Below are 17802 nucleotides of genomic sequence, written 5' to 3'. Positions count from 1 at the left end.
GTCGACTATAGGCAACATTTGACCAATCAGATTCGACTATAGAAAAAGACAGACCTAAAAAATAGCAAAACATGTCTTCATCTACTGTCAATTATATATTTCAGATCAATTCCTTCATTGTGTTATGTGAGGTGAATTGTGGTGTACAGGGTTTCTACCTGAGCAGGTGATGTGGTTTCAGGAACGAGGCTGTAGTTTGTCGTGATCTTAGAGTCCTCCCGTTGGTTAGAAGAGCTACTGTTCCCTGTCTCCTCCCTGTTGTCTGTCAGTAGAGGCCTCTCTTCTTCTGAACCCCCCTCCTCCCCTGACCATCTGACCACAGGGTCAACAGGCTTGACCTCTGTCACCAGGATGAGATGGGACATCCTCTCCTTCAGTTTCTTCTGGTAAAGAAACAGTACATTTTAATGCTTTGAAGGACAAGGCTGCTTTTCTCTCAACCTAGGTTAATTTTCCTCATTTTGTATTATGCTGACTTACGGTATCAGATCAGTCAAATAACTCACAAATAGATTGAACCAATATTTCATTATAGAATGTACAAGTGTAGATATAATATTGTATCCTGGCGTTCAGACTCTGCTAAATTTGTCTCCCTGCTTAACACAATTAGACAACCATCATTAACCATTAAGAGCAGGGAGACAGAGTTCTGCTCCTCATCGTGTGTAATGCGCAGTGCACATAGTTTACTTATTGTAGTATTGGGTAATGCAGTAATCACTAGCCTATAGAGAATATTCATTATTACTTGGTGTATTGTCATATGTTTGCTTAGTACTCTAGTCTTTAGTGGTAGGCCTACCCATCCGTCTTAGAGTGCTAATCATTGTTTATTAGGTACCTAATTGTTGTTAATTGTGATGTTATTATTGTTGAACTGTATTGTAATTGTGTTTCAGTGAAAATGAAGGGCTTAAAAGTAACCATCAGTTGTCCATACATTCTTACTGATGTGCCATGGTGACGTTCAATGTCCTGTGAACCAGTCTTCGAACTCTGCCTTACACAAACATAAGTAATACTGTTCTTTTATGCCTGTTTTACACTGTGTTTCATGTTTTGCCTTTAATGTTTGTGTGTATAGTGAACTGTTGTATGCTGCCTTGCTGAAGTTTTTCCAATTGAAGACAAACATGACTTCCATTAGAAACTTAAATTATTAAAAAAAATGCATGGATGTACCTTGGCCTACTGTCAGGATGCACAAAAGAATTGGCACTGATCGGTCAAGCGGGCTGCAAGATAAGCCCCGGACAGACACACACAGACAGATCCTCTTCTAGACCAGTGGTTCTCAAACATTTTCATGTCACAGACCCCTAAATTGATACATATTAGGCCGTGGACCCCCAAAAGACAATCTCTCATTGGAGACCTTCTAGGTGGTGAAAATAATAGTGAAATAAAACTGGTCCTCATTTTGCTGGGGACCCCCTGGAATCCTCTCAAGGACCCCTGAGGGTCCCCGGACCCCATTTTGAGAACCACTATTCTAGGCGGCTCGCCCCTAAGAGCCTCGCCGTGAAAATCTTTTGAACCGCAGTAGAACAGAGGAAGTGACAGCTGTATTCTCTACTCACCTGGGTGTCGTTTGCCACGGAGCTGCTCTCCTCTAGAGTTTCTGTCAGTGTCCTCAAACAGCAGGACATGTCCCAGTACACACACATCAGCTGAGACAGGAGACGAGAGGAAAGGAGGGAGGCATATGGACGGAGATGCAGAGGGATTGAGAAAAGGACGTTAAAAAGAAAGTGAAAGATGAGGAGAGTGATAAGAGGAGACAGAGTTCATGTGGTTGCTGAAATCATCAGCGGCCTGCCACTGAACGTGCTGCACACTATCACAATAATGTTGGAATATATTATGTTATTATCTGACATAAGTAATGATGTAATATTATTTATCCATTTTGTAACTCAGGGAGGGTCAAAATGTATATATTTATTTTGTACCCTCTCTAAGTTAAATGAACAGTGTACTGTACCTGTAGAGTTCCAGCGCAGTTCTGGACCCAGTCGGCCACGCCCACTAACAATTTGTGTTTACTCATCCTCTCGTTGACTTGTATCAGACGCACATCCACATTCACATTGATCTAATGACACAGGAAGGAAACACACAAGGACCATGCTCATTATCACAATGTTGGAATAAATTCTGTAAGAACATAATAATAGTCATACACACAGTAAAACCCTCAGTGTTCATTTGTCCGTTTGTAACAGAGAGTGACCTTATGGGTCCATTTAAGGGGCCATTTGGCATGTTTAGCTCATTGACTATCACTCACGGTATAGAGCTTGAGGAACCGAATAGAACAGGGCGCCACTTGTCCATTGAACTCAATGCTCTATTCGGTCGCCCTATTACTTTGAATGGTGTGCTCGTTCTATATACTTGACATTGCTGACCACTATTTTCAAAAGCTTGGTTTTGAGGATTAATTTGATAAATCTAGCAAAAATGCTTGATTGAAAAGAAATTGATTTATAGATCAAATTTAAACGTCCATTAGTTCTTCAGTACCGTTTAGCCAATGTTTAGCAAACATTCACAAAATCTAGTTACCTGAAAAATGGTCTGTTTATGTACAATGTATCACACTGATATAGTGCTTAAAGTTTCACAGAAGTTGTATATGTCTTATAAGAAGTCTAAAAGTGTGTGAGTTTGGCCGTTTCTGGGCGTTATAATCATGTGTATCATATTTAGTTTCAACGTATTGCGAATACATACTGACATGTTGGGGTTGGTATAATTACCTCTTTGTTACTGTGGTGGAGGATGAAGATGATGGCAGTGGTGAGGAAGATGGAGATAAGGCTGACAGACAGACACAGGACCCAGTAGTCTGTGACAGTCAGGTAGAGATGCAATGTGGAGAACGCAGCACACCACAGCACCACGTACAATACCTGGAGAGACGAGAGACGCTGTCAATACACTGTCAAATGATACTGGCAATATACACTGTAAATCAGGGGTCTTCAACGTTTTTCAGCCCAAGGACACTTTTTAATAGATTTCATAGATAGCTTCATTGACTCATCAGTGTTGTGTAAATTCATGTTTTTTGTTCATTTCAGTCATTTAAGCACTTAAACCTTCAATACTTAGTACTTGTACTACACAAAGATTTGGCAGACCCCCTATAGTAGATCTGAGGACCCTCTAGGGGTCCCGGACCCCCTGTTGAAGACCCCTGCTGTAGATAATACTGTCAATACACTGTAAATAATACTGTCAATATAAAGTAAAATACACTGTAAATGATACTGGAAATACACTGTTAATATTCTGTAAATGCAGTCACTGTAAATGCATTGCAAATGTATTAGAGATCCATACACTGTCAACACACTGGCATTATTATTCAGCAGGTAAGCAGACATGTTGCGTTAACCTCGCTGCTATTCGTAGTGAAGTCTGATTTATTCCTCGTCGTACCGGTGTCACTCGCCGAAAATATAGCCGATCCAGCTCACAACCGTCACACTATTTTCGGAAGCCGCACAAATCACAATGTGGTGTGAATGCAGAGCGAACGTACTTACTGGAGCCAGCATGAAATGGAAGAGGGCAGAATTGAATGCCATGTATCTTCTGACCGAGGGGACATCCAGCGCTAATCCCAGAGCAGCCTCAAAGTCCTGCACGGGAATCTAATGACGGAAGACAAAGAGTCTGACACTGTCTTTATTAGGCTGGGAAGTTATTTGTACGTTTGTGTCTTTAACTTTTTATTTGTATGGAAGACTACCGTGTGTGTGTGTGTGTGTGTGTGTGTGTGTGTGTGTGTGTGTGTGTGTGTGTGTGTGTGTGTGTGTGTGTGTGTGAGAGAGGAGTGAGAGAGATGAAGAAAGTTGTTTGTTGACCTGAAAGCCATCTCTCTCTAGTATGGCCCGGCAGAATGAAAGATCAAAGGTTGGGTTTAGCATGGAATTGCAGGGTACTGCTAACACACATTGACCTGAGAGAGAGAGAGAGAGAGAGAGAGAGAGAGAGAGAGAGAGAGAGAGAGAGAGAGAGAGACATAATACATCATTAAACGTGAAATAACATAATCATTATTACAGTGTAGGTCTCGATCACTGTTTTCATCCGTTTTCATTGTCTTTTTATTCATATTCATTTTTGTTTGTTTGTCATTTTGCAAATAAGACTCTTTCTTTCTCTCTCTCTCTCTCTCTCTCTCTCTTCCCATCTCTCTCTCATTCTTTCTCTCTCTCTGTCTCTCATTCAAAGATTTGATAAATATAGACCTTTGTGAATAACGATTTACTAAATCAAGGCCACTAACAGGTGGGGTACTTAGGAAGTTGACAGGATAGTGTGTCAACCACCTAGTGAGTTACCAATAACTAACAAATTGCTGCCACATAGCTACAGGTATACGTACTGTAGGATTGTTCTCTACTTTACTTCCCAGGGTAAAAAGTTGTAATTAAGATTGAGGTTTAATGAACTACTAATTCATTGCTAAATAGTTAACAGCACAAGTAACATAGTATGACTGTAATACAGTAATGGTGACTGAGGCGTTAATGCGTAGTGCTATTAATGTGTGCCTGCTTACTAGCTATGGAAAAGTATTGTAAATTAAAATAACCAATCTACAAGAGCTTGTAGATGGGCTATTTTAAGTGTCTGACACCGTCATACAACCATGTATGAATCAGGCTTCAAGTTCAGACTCTTACCATTGGACCATCTGGGTGTGTTGGTGTTTTGCGTCTGTGGTCCAGATTGCCTGGACTGAGGTGCTCTCTCATCCTCCTCCGTCAGCTGACAGTTTCTGGTCTCATCATCCATCATCCAGGTCCTGATGGTGTACAAGTACACATCACTAGGGCTGTCACCATCATGAAAGTTTACTTGATGATTCATTGTCAACGATTTAATTGTGTTTTTGGCATTGAATGTTGGAACATATAAATACAAAATATGTTTCTGTTTGGCTTTTAGGCTTCACAAATAGAAATTGCACAGGGTGTACAGTTTTGCCGATTTTAATTACACCAAGGACATGCATGACTCACTAGCAAGGTGACAGAACAATTCAACCGTGTTCATAATGGGGGGGGGGAGTCTTAACCTGTCTAAGAACAGTACATGTTTTCAAGAGTGCTGATAAAATGTTTATTTGAAGACGACATATAGTATATAGTGCTGTTATTAGCATTTTAATTGCTGATGGGCCTTTGTATAGGACACACTGTATTTGATGGAAGTGATCGCTGTTGCATGGATGATAAATTACTGTTTCTATGTCACTTCAATGATCATAAGTTTAACCTGGCACATGAAATTACAATGTACAATTTAGGCATTTAGCAGACGCTCTTGGAAGGTAAGGAATGCTGACAGTTTAATTGGTATTTTGAAACTTGCTTCAAATCAGAGATGTATCTGTGTCTATTGACAGACATCATTTGTGACAGTGGAATAAAAGTCCTGATTTTGAAAAGCCACTGAATATGGAACACCTTCAGTCAGAGTAGTCATGTGAGACCAGTATAGCAGTTTTATTTCCTCTATAGGGATTTTCTGAGACACAGGGAATGACATGCAGCAAAGGCCGTCGGGCTCGGAGAGTGGTTAATGGAAGATAAGCTATCTATAGATAGAAGGTCGATCATAACAAACCTCACCAGGGGGGTGTCTTCAACTCAGCATGAAACACTGCTGCTCCTTTTACCGATCCAACACTCTGACCAATACAAAACAAAACAAACAGAGGAAATCCATTTAAAAGAATGAAAGAAAGAAAGAAAACTTCATAGTTAGTTCTCTCCTTCCTTCCCTCCCCCCCTCCTCTTTCTCTCTCTCGGGTGTGTTTTATAACAGGGGTGTGAAAGTTCTGTCTGAGGACGTCAACTTGTGTTCCCAAGTAAACTCTGCACTCTCTTTCACTCTCTCTCTGCCTCAATCTCTCTGTCTGTCTGCCTCTCCCTCTCTTTCTTTCTCTCACTCTCTTTCACTCTCTCTCTCTGCCTCAATCTCTCTGTCTGTCTGCCTCTCCCTCTCTTTCTCTCTCTCACTCTCTTTCACTCTCTCTCTGCCTCAATCTCTCTGTCTGTCTGCCTCTCCCTCTCTTTCTCTCTCTCACTCTCTTTCTCTCTCTCTCCCTGTGCACTCTCATTTTCACTTCCTCCCCTTGTAGTCACAAGGAGGCCTCATCAGTGCCAGTTTGCATCACAGCTGTTCAAATGGGGGAGGGAGAAGAGCTGCGTACGCACATGCATCAGCACGGGGCTGTGCAGCCACATCTTAACCACGTAAACCCTTGGTTACTTGGTTGACCGGAGTCCCTCAGGGCTCTGCAATAGTTCATTTTCTGTGATCGCTCTACACTAAATATATTCGCTGAAAATAGCCGATCTACAAGTTCACAATGCATCGCAACGACGCATTGTGAACTTGTAGATCAGCTATTTTCTGCTAAAGTTTCCACCAAAATACGGATGCTGGGGTTGTAAGTGGTTAAGCTTGTCTCAGTGGTTCACTGCTAGAAAGAGGAAACAGTCCGTGGTGATACAATGCCTCAGACTGCAGAACTTGGGACACTGGGACTTGAGATTATAGACCAGGCAAGTAGTAGTACACTGTGTCGGCAGTAAGGTAGACAGATTACATCCATGTTTGTGTCATATTCGATGTGGAATGACTAGCTGAGGCAGGCTTGAGTATCTAAAGATGGTAATGACTAAATGGAGACATGTGAAGCATTATGTTTAAAAACAAAACAAAATCCTACTTGCACTTCAGATGAAAGTCCACTAACATCCAATTCACTTTAATAAGACTGTTGAGGTTCCACTCTCTGTAATGAAGGCGATAGTGCTTCATTATCGTCTCTTCCTGGTTGTGTTGAACTTCTTTTTTCCTACAAAAGGAACTCGTCTTCACGTTGTCTTGAGGTCTCACATCTAACATCCAGGCGCAAAGTACTCATGAGTCATTCTCATCAGACTCTTTCAAATGTTTCAAACCAAACTAAGTCTTTTCCATCCTTCTCCACCCTTCCACCCTTTTCACATACTTTGTTGCTCTCTCTCTCTCTGTCTCTGTCTCTGTCTCTGTCTCTGTCTCTCTCTCTCTCTCTCTCTCTCTCTCTCTCTCTCTCTCTCTTTCTCTCATTCTCTCTTATTAGCGTGTGACTCAGCTCAACTACAACACATGACTGTTGGAATGTGTTGTACGGTTCTCAACTGAGATAGAACAATGAATGAGTGCATTAATGCACCTAGTCATTATTCTTATGCACAACTGTATAAACAACTCATATTCATGTTATGTTTTGTGGCGTTTCTAAAAAACACCAGCATAGTCCATACATTCTCAACCAAAAAACATAATCAGTAGCAGTACATTGGTCTTGATATAATTACGCTGTGAGAAAACAAAAAATAATATATAGAGGCTACACACGAACACGCACACGCACACACACACACACACACACACACACACACACACACACACACACACACACACACACACACACACACACACAAACACACACCATATACAAACATTAAAACAGCCAGTTTCCTTACCTAGTCTGTTGCTTTCATAGTGTTGTGGTAGTTTGCGTAGAATGCGTACAAGTAGATATTCTGCCAAAGACCTTTGTTGTTCTGCTAGACATGATGATGTGGTGTGAAACTGTGGAATTGTGGAACTGTCACATATTAGTTTCCCTCTCACTTCCTCCCCTCTCTCCCCCTTATCTCTCCATCTCCCCTCCCTCTCTCTCTCTCTCTCTCTCTCTCTCTCTCTCTTTCGCACGCACGCACGCACGCACGCACGCACGCACGCACGCACGCACGCACGCACGCACGCACACACACACACACACACACACACACGCTTGTTGAAGGCTCCTAGTAATAAACCATGGCAAATTGTAAAGTCTGCCCTCTTGTGGGCAAAGACAGTCAGTGTAATGTGGACTTTTGAGGAGATTTTGGGGGTAAAGTTCTATTACCCAACCATTTGCTGTCATCCAACAGTGCTATGTTTGCTTTGTGTGTTGATATAATTAATATACTACTACATGCTATATAATCTAATATAGCATGTAGTTATTACATAGAGTAGCTGATAATGTATTCATAAATACAATGTCCGTCACTGTTGTTTTCCAATTTTTAAGTCAGAAACACTCTGACAGATGCAAACATGGGAGGCATTGTCAAATTGTTCTGCAAACTCAAAGGTCATACTGAACAATCTTAACATATAAATACCAGTGGTGTAAAGTAACTAAGTACATTTACTCAAATGACTGTACTTAAGTAAAATGTTGAGGTATTTTTTACTTTACTGGAGTATTTCCAGTTTTCAGTACTTTTACTTCTACTCCAGTAGTAGTCTACATCTCAGCCTACAAGCAAATATTGTACTTTTACTCCACTACCACTATTTATTTGAAAACTTTAGTTACTATTTACTTTGTAGATTTTGATTATTATTACAAAACATACATAACCACTTCAGCCCTATATAGATTTCGGCCATTTGAAAATAGCCGATCTACAAGCTCACAGCAACGCATTGTATGCTTGTAGATCTGCTATTTTCAAAAGATTTTTATACATTTGAAAACTTGTGAAATGGGACATTCTGCATAATGAGTACTTTCTACTTTAAGTACATTATACATATTGATGTAATACTTTTGTACTACTCAAGTACATTTTGAAATTCAACCCATCAGTTAAATTTTCCTGACCGCTGAAATTCAAAACATCTGAAAGCAGGGGGGAATACGAATACCTTTACTTTTTGGATACGATATGTGCGGAAAAAACGTACGAATCAGCAATATTGGCCAATCTTCGCCGGTGTCGCACTCATATCAGCGGGGGGAGAGGTTCCAAATGAGGCTTGGGAGGGTCCACCCACAGCTATCACATGACCACACACGGTAGTCACATGACTGAAGGTGCTGTAAATAGAGATGCAGGGAAAACGACTAGAGAGTTTAGTCAGTTTACAGGTTTAGTTTGCAGATTGGGGTTTTCTTAAACCACTTGATTTCAATATAATTTCAGGGAACTTCTGTGGACCAAGCCCTTCAAACAGGACAGCGATGGGCGGACTGGTCGTTCTGACGTTTCTTTTCTCTGCGTTGCTTCCGTGTCGGTGCTTCAACTATGGCAAGGTACGAGGCTTTACTTAACGTATCGTTTCATATTCGTTTCGTTTGTTTATAGCAGTGAGACTAAAAAGTCTACAGCTTTGTAGTTATAGTTAAAGTCCTCAAAAACGTGACCTTGTCTGGAATTATAATCATTATTTGTGGTTATAATGTAGGAACATATTGTATTTTGGTGTTATTTTTTAATGCTATGTTGATGAATTGCATTCATAGGACCACGTTGGAAACAAGTCCCCAGGACTTTTAGTGTTATCCTTTTTAACCCAAATGTATGACTGTACCCATGCTGTTTTAATTTCTGTCTAATAAAGTATTCAACCAATCAATCAATAAGTCAATCCTGTAGTTATAGCTACAGTGGAGTCAGTACTGCTGTATGGGGCTGAGACATGGACCCTCACAGCACAACAGTAAAGGGCCCTGGATGGAGTCTACACAAGAAGGCTATAAATACTATTCACCTGTTTCTTGGCTGTGTGTTTTCCACTTCCTGTCGGATTTCATTGGATATCATTAGTCATCTGACCGGTTTCATTGGATTTAATTGGATCAAAAGACAGGAAGTGGAACACAGTGAAAAGCCTAGGAAACAGGTGGATAGGTGTTGCATGGACAGACCACATCAGAAAATGTGTATGGGGATCTACCACGGGTCACAGACAACGTCAGAGAGAGAAGGATGAGGCTGGCAGGGCACTGCGTCAGGCACCCCGAACTGGTGGCAAGCAAACTGACACTGAGAGCCAACCCAGGGCACAGCCAGGAAAGGCAAGAAGCGCACCACTTATGTAGATGCACTACAGCTTAGCTAACAACACTGTAGAGCTCAAGACCCAGATGTTAGATAGGAGAGTGTGGAGGGCAGCGATTCAGGAGTCGCGAGTTGGTGTTGGCCAGACCACACTCTCGCATCGCACTGTAGTTTTTGTTCTTATTGTCAGTAGAGGTTTTCACTTCAGTTTGACCAATCCACTCTTTCTATGTTTTAATTACAACTTTCTCTTTCTCTCTCTCTCTCCTTTTGTGCTGCTTTCTACCACTACACTCCAGATCGATCCGCTTGTGTATGAGGAACAGTTGCTGTGGGTGAGCGGAGGAGCTGGGGAGGTCTGCGCCTATAGGATTCCTCTGCTTACCTTCACTCCTAAAGGAAGCCTGCTGGCCTTCGCTGAGGCCAGGAAGGGCTCTTCCAGCGACCTCGGAGCAAAGTTTATTGCAATGCGACGATCCATAGACAAAGGTAAATCCTGGACAGTTGCATGCAACGGCTCCAATCAGTGCCCCTGGAAAAACAGAATGTGTACACACAATGTACACGCATGCGCATACACATCTGGAGTTTCCTTGGGGATCAATTAAGTATCTACACACGTCCCAACAACACACAAAGCAAACATAGCACTGTTGGATAACAGCAAATGGTTGGGATTTAAATTAATATGCATCATATACAGATTTATAATACGCATCTCCATCTTCCTTCTAGGTGCTACATGGTCCCCCACTTCCTTCATTGTAGATGACGGATCGACTGCAGACGGTCTGAACCTCGGGGTAGTCGTGGCAGACGAGGATGCCGGTTCTGTCATACTGGTCTATTCCCTGTGTTTCCATGAATACCAGTGCAGCCCTTCCAGTACCATGATGGTGGAAAGCATGGATGACGGTCTCAGCTGGAGCCCACCCAGGAACCTCTCCGTCCAGCTGGGAGTCAAGAACTTCGCTCCTGGACCAGGCTTTGGCATCCAGGTGAGAGACCGTTAACAACAAGGTAATAACTTGTACTTGTTATGCAGATTACGGCTGCAACTAACGTAATCAATCATAGTCATTTAATCTGTTTATATATTTTTTGATTATTCAATCAATAAATCATGTGATTAATTCAGACCATAAAAGAGTGGGTAAAATAAGGCAATAAGTAAAGATGATGGTAAATGCTCATCACAAGTTGTCTGAACACAAATATGACATATCTTAATATATCGTATCTATGTAACAAAAACATAACTTTTGATTTTATAATATGGAACTTCAGATCATACCACATCAGATATCAAAGATCTGTGTTTTAATGAGGATGTATCCCACTTTGATTTGATTACACACCACCTTGTCTAAAGTACATTAATTATTGAATATGAGTATAAATCTTTTGAATAAAGTGGAGTTGTGATATTGTTTACTGAGGTCTTATCAGGCCTCTGTCAGCTGACTGCTACATCAGGTAAGCTACATCAGAATGAAGGTGTTCCTCTTTGATTCACTATAAAATGTTAACTTCTAACTAAGACAATAAAATTACGATTTGAAAAGCCATTCATATCACATGAGACACACTATCATCACCTTTCATTTGTTCTGTTTGGTTATTCTCACAAATGGCTAATCCAATCCAATATATATGTTTATTTTGCTACATGCTTGCTTGCTGTGTAACTTTTTGTATACCAATATAATTAACTAACTATCGAATCTAACTTCATAATAAGAAGAATCATGCACTTATATTATTCATTATGTCTACATGTAATGTAAAAGGAGGAAAAATGACTACTGAATATCACCTTACAGTCAAAAATAGAAGTATATAAGTATTATTGCAGTGTTCCCAGCTGTTCTGTGTACAAAGTCAGTTTAATCTGATGATGAAAAGTGACATCTGAAAAACAGCAGAATGCAGGCTGCCATGAATTTGTCCTCTTTGTATGCCAATGCTCTCTGTACTCGTGTGAGGGTTATTATGATTATATAATATCTTTTTATTGGTTAAATTGGGTTGAGTTTATCCAATGTGCTGTATTAGAAGTTGTAACTTCAGAGTTTTCCATGTACAGTACAGTATAATATATAACATTTTATAAAGTTCGTGCAATGTCTGCTGTAAAACATGCATTCCAGCAGATTGAACCCACTGCAGAAATAAAGTATCTTGAAGAGTACAGGTTTGCCCAGCCGTTTATGCTGAGTAAAACATCTGTAAGGCATATGGTAGAGATTGTGTCTTTTGCTCTTGAGTCTTGGGACACTGAATGTGGTGCCAGATGGTAGTGTTTCTCACTGTCACTGTCATTGCAGTTGGCAGGGGCTCGCTTAATTATGGTTTTTGCTTTCCTGAGTGGCTGAAGATGTTCTGCTGCTGCTGTTGTTGTTGTGGCACGCCAGTCACTGCATGCTATTTTGGATTTTTTTGCCAGATAGTCCTTACTTTTCATTTCTACCAGGAATTTGTAGGCCTTTCCATAATTCTCAAAAACATTCTGTGTGCTCTCAGTCAAATTAAATGATCTTAATTAACTGTCTATTAATCAATAGACACAAACTGAAGTGATCTTTGAGGTTTGTAGTCTTCTCTTTGTGTACTTCAACATAAACATTTTTATGTGTTATACTGTATTTTTCATATCAGTTATGTAATGTATTAAATGTAGACAATGTAAAAAAAAAAAAAAAAAAACACTACAGTTTAAATTGTGTTCTTTACAGGTGAAACTGAAACGGTAGCATAAATACTAAGCTGTTGGTATTTATACTGGTATCCGATGATTTAGGGGTTGATTTGAACCAGGTCCTTGCACTCACAAGGAGCATAGGGTTTTGCACTAACTGGCAGAGTCGCCAGACACGCCAAGTGTATCATTTATTAATATCGGTCTCTAATCTCTGTGTATTTTGGCATTACAGAAGCGCTACTCCCCAGCTAAAGGAAGACTGGTGGTTTGCGGTCATGGAACTCTGGAGGGGGACGGAGTATTCTGTATCCTGAGTGATGATCATGGACGTAACTGGTACAACGGTGCAGCATTGAAAAGTATTCCTTACAACCAGAAGAAGAAAGCTCTGGACTTCAACCCTGATGAATGTCAGGTACATCTGATGCTGAACACTGTGTCTGGCGGTAGTGAAGTGATTTAAGTTGCTCACCTCCAGAAACACACATCCTTACTCCTCTGCTTGATTCCTGTCTGAAGACTTACACCTCAGTCTCTTCTACACTGTCTCCCTATTGGTTTTCCTATAGTCGGTCTCTCATACACTGTCTCAGCTTTACTACTATCTGTCTCAAAGAAAATACTAAAGAATGGACTCACTCCATTCTGCTCCCCAAGGCAAATTCCTTTTTTTGTCTTTTCTACTTTGTGAAGTCATTTTCATTGTGGATTGCAGGCTGTAGAGCGCTGCTTGGGCAGGTGCTGGAAGTCTTTAAAGTGTTATTTTTGGTGTCACTTCCTGAAGATTACAGATTTTCAAGTGAAAAACACGAAGCATTGCGTTATTTTCAGTGAGTGACACTGTCGAGTGAGTGACACGGCAAAGTATAAATTGGGCTATAGTGTGTCAGAATGAAAGTTAAGGTATATCTTCTTAGGAATGTAATGTTAATAATGGCTTTTTTTGGTGTTATTTTATTGCCTTCATGTTCCTCTGTCTCTCCACAGCCTTTTGAGATGGAAGATGGCAGTATTGTCATTAATGTACGGAACCAGATGAATTACCACTGTCGATGTCGTGTGGTGGTACGCAGCCTGGACGGGGGTCTTTCTCTACCCATAGAGGAGCTGTTCTTCGACTACACTCTGGTGGACCCTGCAGTGGCAGCCGGCGCTCTGCAGAAAGAGGGAGTGCTCTATTTCACCAACCCAGCCAGCTCTGACCACAGTAAGGCTTTATTTATGCTCTGTAGTAGGGCTGAGCAATTAACCACAAATATATCGAAACTGACATTTAGAACCTCTAATCAACTTAATCTTGCTCACTGTAGGTTAATCGAGAAGCAGGTTTAAAAAGATACAAAATTCTTATATCAATGAATTGATATGAAAAAACAAGAAAAAAACAAAATAGATGAATAGTTTGCGGGATGCTGCTGCTGAAAAATAACCACTTTTTATTATATACAGTATCTAGGTCAATTCACACACTGGATAAAGCATGTAAACAAAGAACTCAGCATTTACAGTACCTGATCATGTCAGCACATTGTAACAACCAGCACCGGTTACAACAATGAAGCAAGCAACTGTGATCACACATTCAGGATATCATTCACCGAAGCCAAGGGGTAAAGAAAAAAAACAGTCCTGCAGCTTCACGCTGTAGTAAGATGTTGTCATGTTTCATAAAGAACAGAACTACAAGCTATTGCCGCGCCACGATGCATGTTGATGGCATGTAGATCTGCAACACCGTTGTGTGATGGATTATAAATTACGCTTAGCATTACAGCAAATGCAATCATTTGATACGAATCTGTGACGCGTTGTAAGCTTGTACAGTGGCTGAACTTATGCGCTAGACTGGGATCAGTTTGGTTTGCAGGTCGCAGATCCGGGCTAGAGCGGATACGGTGTTTGTGTGTTCAAATTACCAGATACAGTACACCGGATCAGAGCACTGAGCAGTAAATGGACCTCGACAGTGAGTTTCTGGAAGTAAATGCTCCATTCATTCACAGCTGTCAATCTCAAAGACACCGACTCCCTCACAGAGATATCATCCTATAATTCTACAAAGCTCTGTACGTCTGTAGCTCTGTCTGTCTGTGCCCAAAATCTATTCTGCCCGGTTCTCCTCAGTGGCTGGAGCAATTGAACTGCATTTGCACACAGCCATTGACCATTACCATGTGCACGGGACACCGAAGCCCATTTTTCTCTTTCCCCAAATGTCAGCTGTTTATTAGCGTTTTTGTTTTCGCTGGCTCCCGGGTTGCCAAATCATGTGCGTCAAACAAGCACCGGTGTTGCCACATCCGTGAAACAAGTGGGCCATGACGCGCGTGTGGTGCTCATATCCCCCGACGGGTATGGAAGGAGAAGACTCAAAAATGTAATGAACAGGGTAGGATACTTGAGCAAGTAATGTAATTATTTGACTATTCAAATCTCACCTTGATGTGCCGCACATCCACACGTTGAGTATTATTGCCACATTAAGGCAATGTCTGTAATTGTTATACAGATACAGACACTTTATTATGTTCATTAAAAGTGTATTTTTCTAAATCTTTAGACACCTAGACAGACATTTCCCCTGCTCATTACTCTACTTATATGTAGTACTGTATGTACTTAAGCCTCAGTCTTCTGGTGCTGGTAGAAATTGAAACTTTCCCACAGGGACTCCAGGACGTTTGTCCACCACCGCTAATACAACTTCATCCTAAATTAAATACCTGGAGATTAGTCACATTTATTGTTGTTTTTAAGAGAGATAATGATTTCCCATCAATCAACAGTAAATACGTTACCATTGCTATCTTTACCATATCTCTCTCCTCCAGGAATTAACCTGACCCTACGCTGGTCGCTGACCAATGGAACGTCTTGGGAGGCTAATGCGGTTCAGATATGGGCGGGGCCGAGCGGCTACTCCAGTATGACATCACTAGACAGTGGTTCCACCGAGGACCGGAAGTATGTCTATGTGATCTACGAGAAGGGACACAAAGACTATTTTGAGACAGTTTCATTTGTCAAGGTCCATCTGTATGGAGGACAATAGGAAATGGAATGGGAGCCACTGGATTCACTTCCCAGAATGTTGTCAATCATGAATCTATGGAATACCAATGACTGCAATGAAATCATTTTTATCCTCCTAGATCATAAAACAATGACCATGTTGATTAAAATGATCACTGAGGAATTTACCATGGGGTTTAACTCCAGTGAAGATGCTACCATGTCTTTTACCTCAGGGAAGGGAGGGGACAGGAAGCAGGAAGAGGTTGTTTACTCCCAAGATTTTCTCAAAGGTGAGATGGGAGACTTGACATTCAGAGACCCACTTGATTATCGTATGGAGGACAACATGAAAACTTGGACTGGAAGTGTGACATCTGATTTGGATTTTTTTTGTATTATTAATATGTTAAGTCATTCCTGCTTTGTGGGATAGCATACACTGAAGAATGTCAGAAAAGACGGTGGAAGATCATTATGATAAGGTACATTCCTGCATTTAAATGTTTTACTCTATTGGATCGGAGGTTTAAATTCCTAACTCTGCATGTTAGGTCAGTTCTGCCTCCAGAAAACAACATGCTCTTCTCCTTGTTATCTCCCTCTATTCTGAGTTTCCCACAGCAGACAAATGAGGAAGTCCAACCTCCACTTTTTTTATTTTGGGATCCGGGGAAGGAAAGAGGAAGGCTGAGCATAGTGTGCCTCCACACAGAAAAACATGGGTTTGGCTGAAGATTTGCAACGCCCCCAGTTTCTGTTAGTTGGTTATTTTTTTTACATTTAAAATGTACGATTTCACAATCGTCTCCCTGGTGATTAACTTTCAACACAGTGTTGTGGACTAATAATAGTACAGTACTGAAGACACTATACGTTATAGTTCTGAATTATATCTTATCAGTGGGAATGTGCCAAATGATTTAGTCTATTCTGTTGATTTGACATCAAATATGAGTGGAAATCTTGTATCTTTTTCAAACTGTAAGAGACTTTAGAGAGTGCTTCAATCAATGGCATTTTATGATAAATACTGTTGATTGTTTATGGATATTGTCTGTTATTGCTATGCATTCTGAGATTTGAGAAATTGTTTTTGTTGAGTGATGAAAAAAGGGATGTGTGTGTGTGTGTGTGTGTGTGTGTGTGTGTGTGTGTGTGTGTGTGTGTGTGTGTGTGTGTGTGTGTGTGTGTGTGTGTGTGTGTGTGTGTGTGTGTGTGTGTGTGTGTGTGTGTGTGTGTGTGTGTGTGTGTGTGTGTGTGTGAGAGAGCTCATAATGTGGCTTAAGTACCCGTTTTGAGTACATTACGTAACAAACATAATTAGAAAATAGGTTTAAAAAAAAAAAAAAGAGTTATGGCCAGACTTAAACTTTACTCCAACTCCAAACTTTTTTTTTTTTAATTGAATTGAATCCCATGCCTTTAAAACTTCTATGGCAGACCATAACATGTCATCGTTGTAGCCAGGGTTACACATTCGTTTCCACTTTACTGGTCTGTAAACACTCACATTTCAATGGAGTGAATAAATCATGATTTCTAACGCATTGTGTACTAATTTATTTTTATTGTGAGAGGAACAGATTCCATCAGCCAGCTGCTGGAAGGTTTTTACTGTGGCTTGTCGGCAGGTAAACCGACAACATTCAAGAGTTCTGTTCTTCTATTTTTAAAAAGCCTATTAGACTTGTGCAATAATGCAAATGGCCTTGATTCATTATTTGTCATTTAATTTTGTCATTTACCCTTTATTTAATCAGGTAACTGAGAACCAGTTTAATTTAGTTTCATGTATCTTGACAATGTATGATGGTGATAATGTTGCATAATGCTGAATTCACACAATACAAGCAACATCACATTTGGAAGACCTGACTTAAAAACATCCCATTTGGAAGACCTGACTAGTCAGGTCTTCCAAATGTGATGTTTTTAATATAGCTTAATCAAGTATACTTGATTAAACAAATACCAGTGAGGAAAGAATTAACATTTTACAATATATCCAGTAGGATCTGTAGATCTGATAGGGCAAATCTCAGAGGTAATGCACGGTAATTTTTACTTAGGCTACATATTATCAGTACATTTTTTTTACGCTTGTCTCTTGAAATCTCTTGAAATCTACTTAAAGCCAACAACCTTAATCAATCTGTCCAAAACCTC

General features: G+C 40.5%; 2 protein-coding genes across 5 annotated transcripts in view; one reads left to right on the top strand and one right to left on the bottom strand.

Annotated features, from left to right (window-relative positions):
- The window catches only part of tmem268 (transmembrane protein 268), a 10739-nt gene extending 3039 nt beyond the window's left edge, over positions 1-7700 (bottom strand). The window contains exons 1-9 of one of the 4 annotated variants that reach the window (XM_084081101.1): positions 7563-7700; positions 5650-5713; positions 4704-4825; positions 3879-3973; positions 3558-3665; positions 2766-2918; positions 1988-2098; positions 1584-1673; positions 159-380 (exon numbers count right to left, since the gene is read on the bottom strand). In XM_084081101.1, coding sequence (XP_083937227.1) covers positions 159-380; positions 1584-1673; positions 1988-2098; positions 2766-2918; positions 3558-3665; positions 3879-3973; positions 4704-4818 — 894 coding nt within the window. In that variant the 5' untranslated portion in view covers positions 4819-4825; positions 5650-5713; positions 7563-7700. Of the gene's footprint in view, positions 1-158; positions 384-1583; positions 1674-1987; positions 2099-2765; positions 2919-3557; positions 3666-3878; positions 3974-4703; positions 4826-5649; positions 5714-6760; positions 7047-7562 lie in introns of those variants that run through there. The other 3 variants (XM_084081100.1, XM_084081098.1, XM_084081099.1) reach the window with 3 other exon arrangements.
- Positions 7701-8948: 1248 nt separating this feature from the next.
- neu1 (neuraminidase 1) lies at positions 8949-16678 on the top strand. Its single transcript, XM_084081095.1, has 6 exons — positions 8949-9172; positions 10220-10409; positions 10656-10918; positions 12854-13036; positions 13609-13828; positions 15453-16678. The coding sequence occupies exons 1-6, from the start codon at positions 9101-9103 to the stop codon at positions 15671-15673; spliced, it is 1149 nt and encodes a 382-aa protein (XP_083937221.1). The 5' UTR covers positions 8949-9100; the 3' UTR covers positions 15674-16678.
- Positions 16679-17802: the final 1124 nt, after the last annotated feature.

This window comes from Gymnoscopelus microlampas (genome assembly GCF_963454915.1).
Source record: "Gymnoscopelus microlampas genome assembly, chromosome: 15".
Lineage (NCBI taxonomy): Eukaryota > Metazoa > Chordata > Actinopteri > Myctophiformes > Myctophidae > Gymnoscopelus > Gymnoscopelus microlampas.
This window is presented reverse-complemented; position numbering and strand designations above follow the sequence as displayed.

Coding starts and splice junctions, on each gene's coding strand:
- neu1 (XM_084081095.1), top strand. CDS start 9,101: ATGGGCGGACTGGTCGTTCTGACGTTTCTTTTCTCTGCGTTGCTTCCG. Junction 10,410..10,655: donor GCGACGATCCATAGACAAAG/GTAAATCCTGGA, acceptor TCTTCCTTCTAG/GTGCTACATGGTCCCCCACT. Junction 13,037..13,608: donor TCAACCCTGATGAATGTCAG/GTACATCTGATG, acceptor GTCTCTCCACAG/CCTTTTGAGATGGAAGATGG.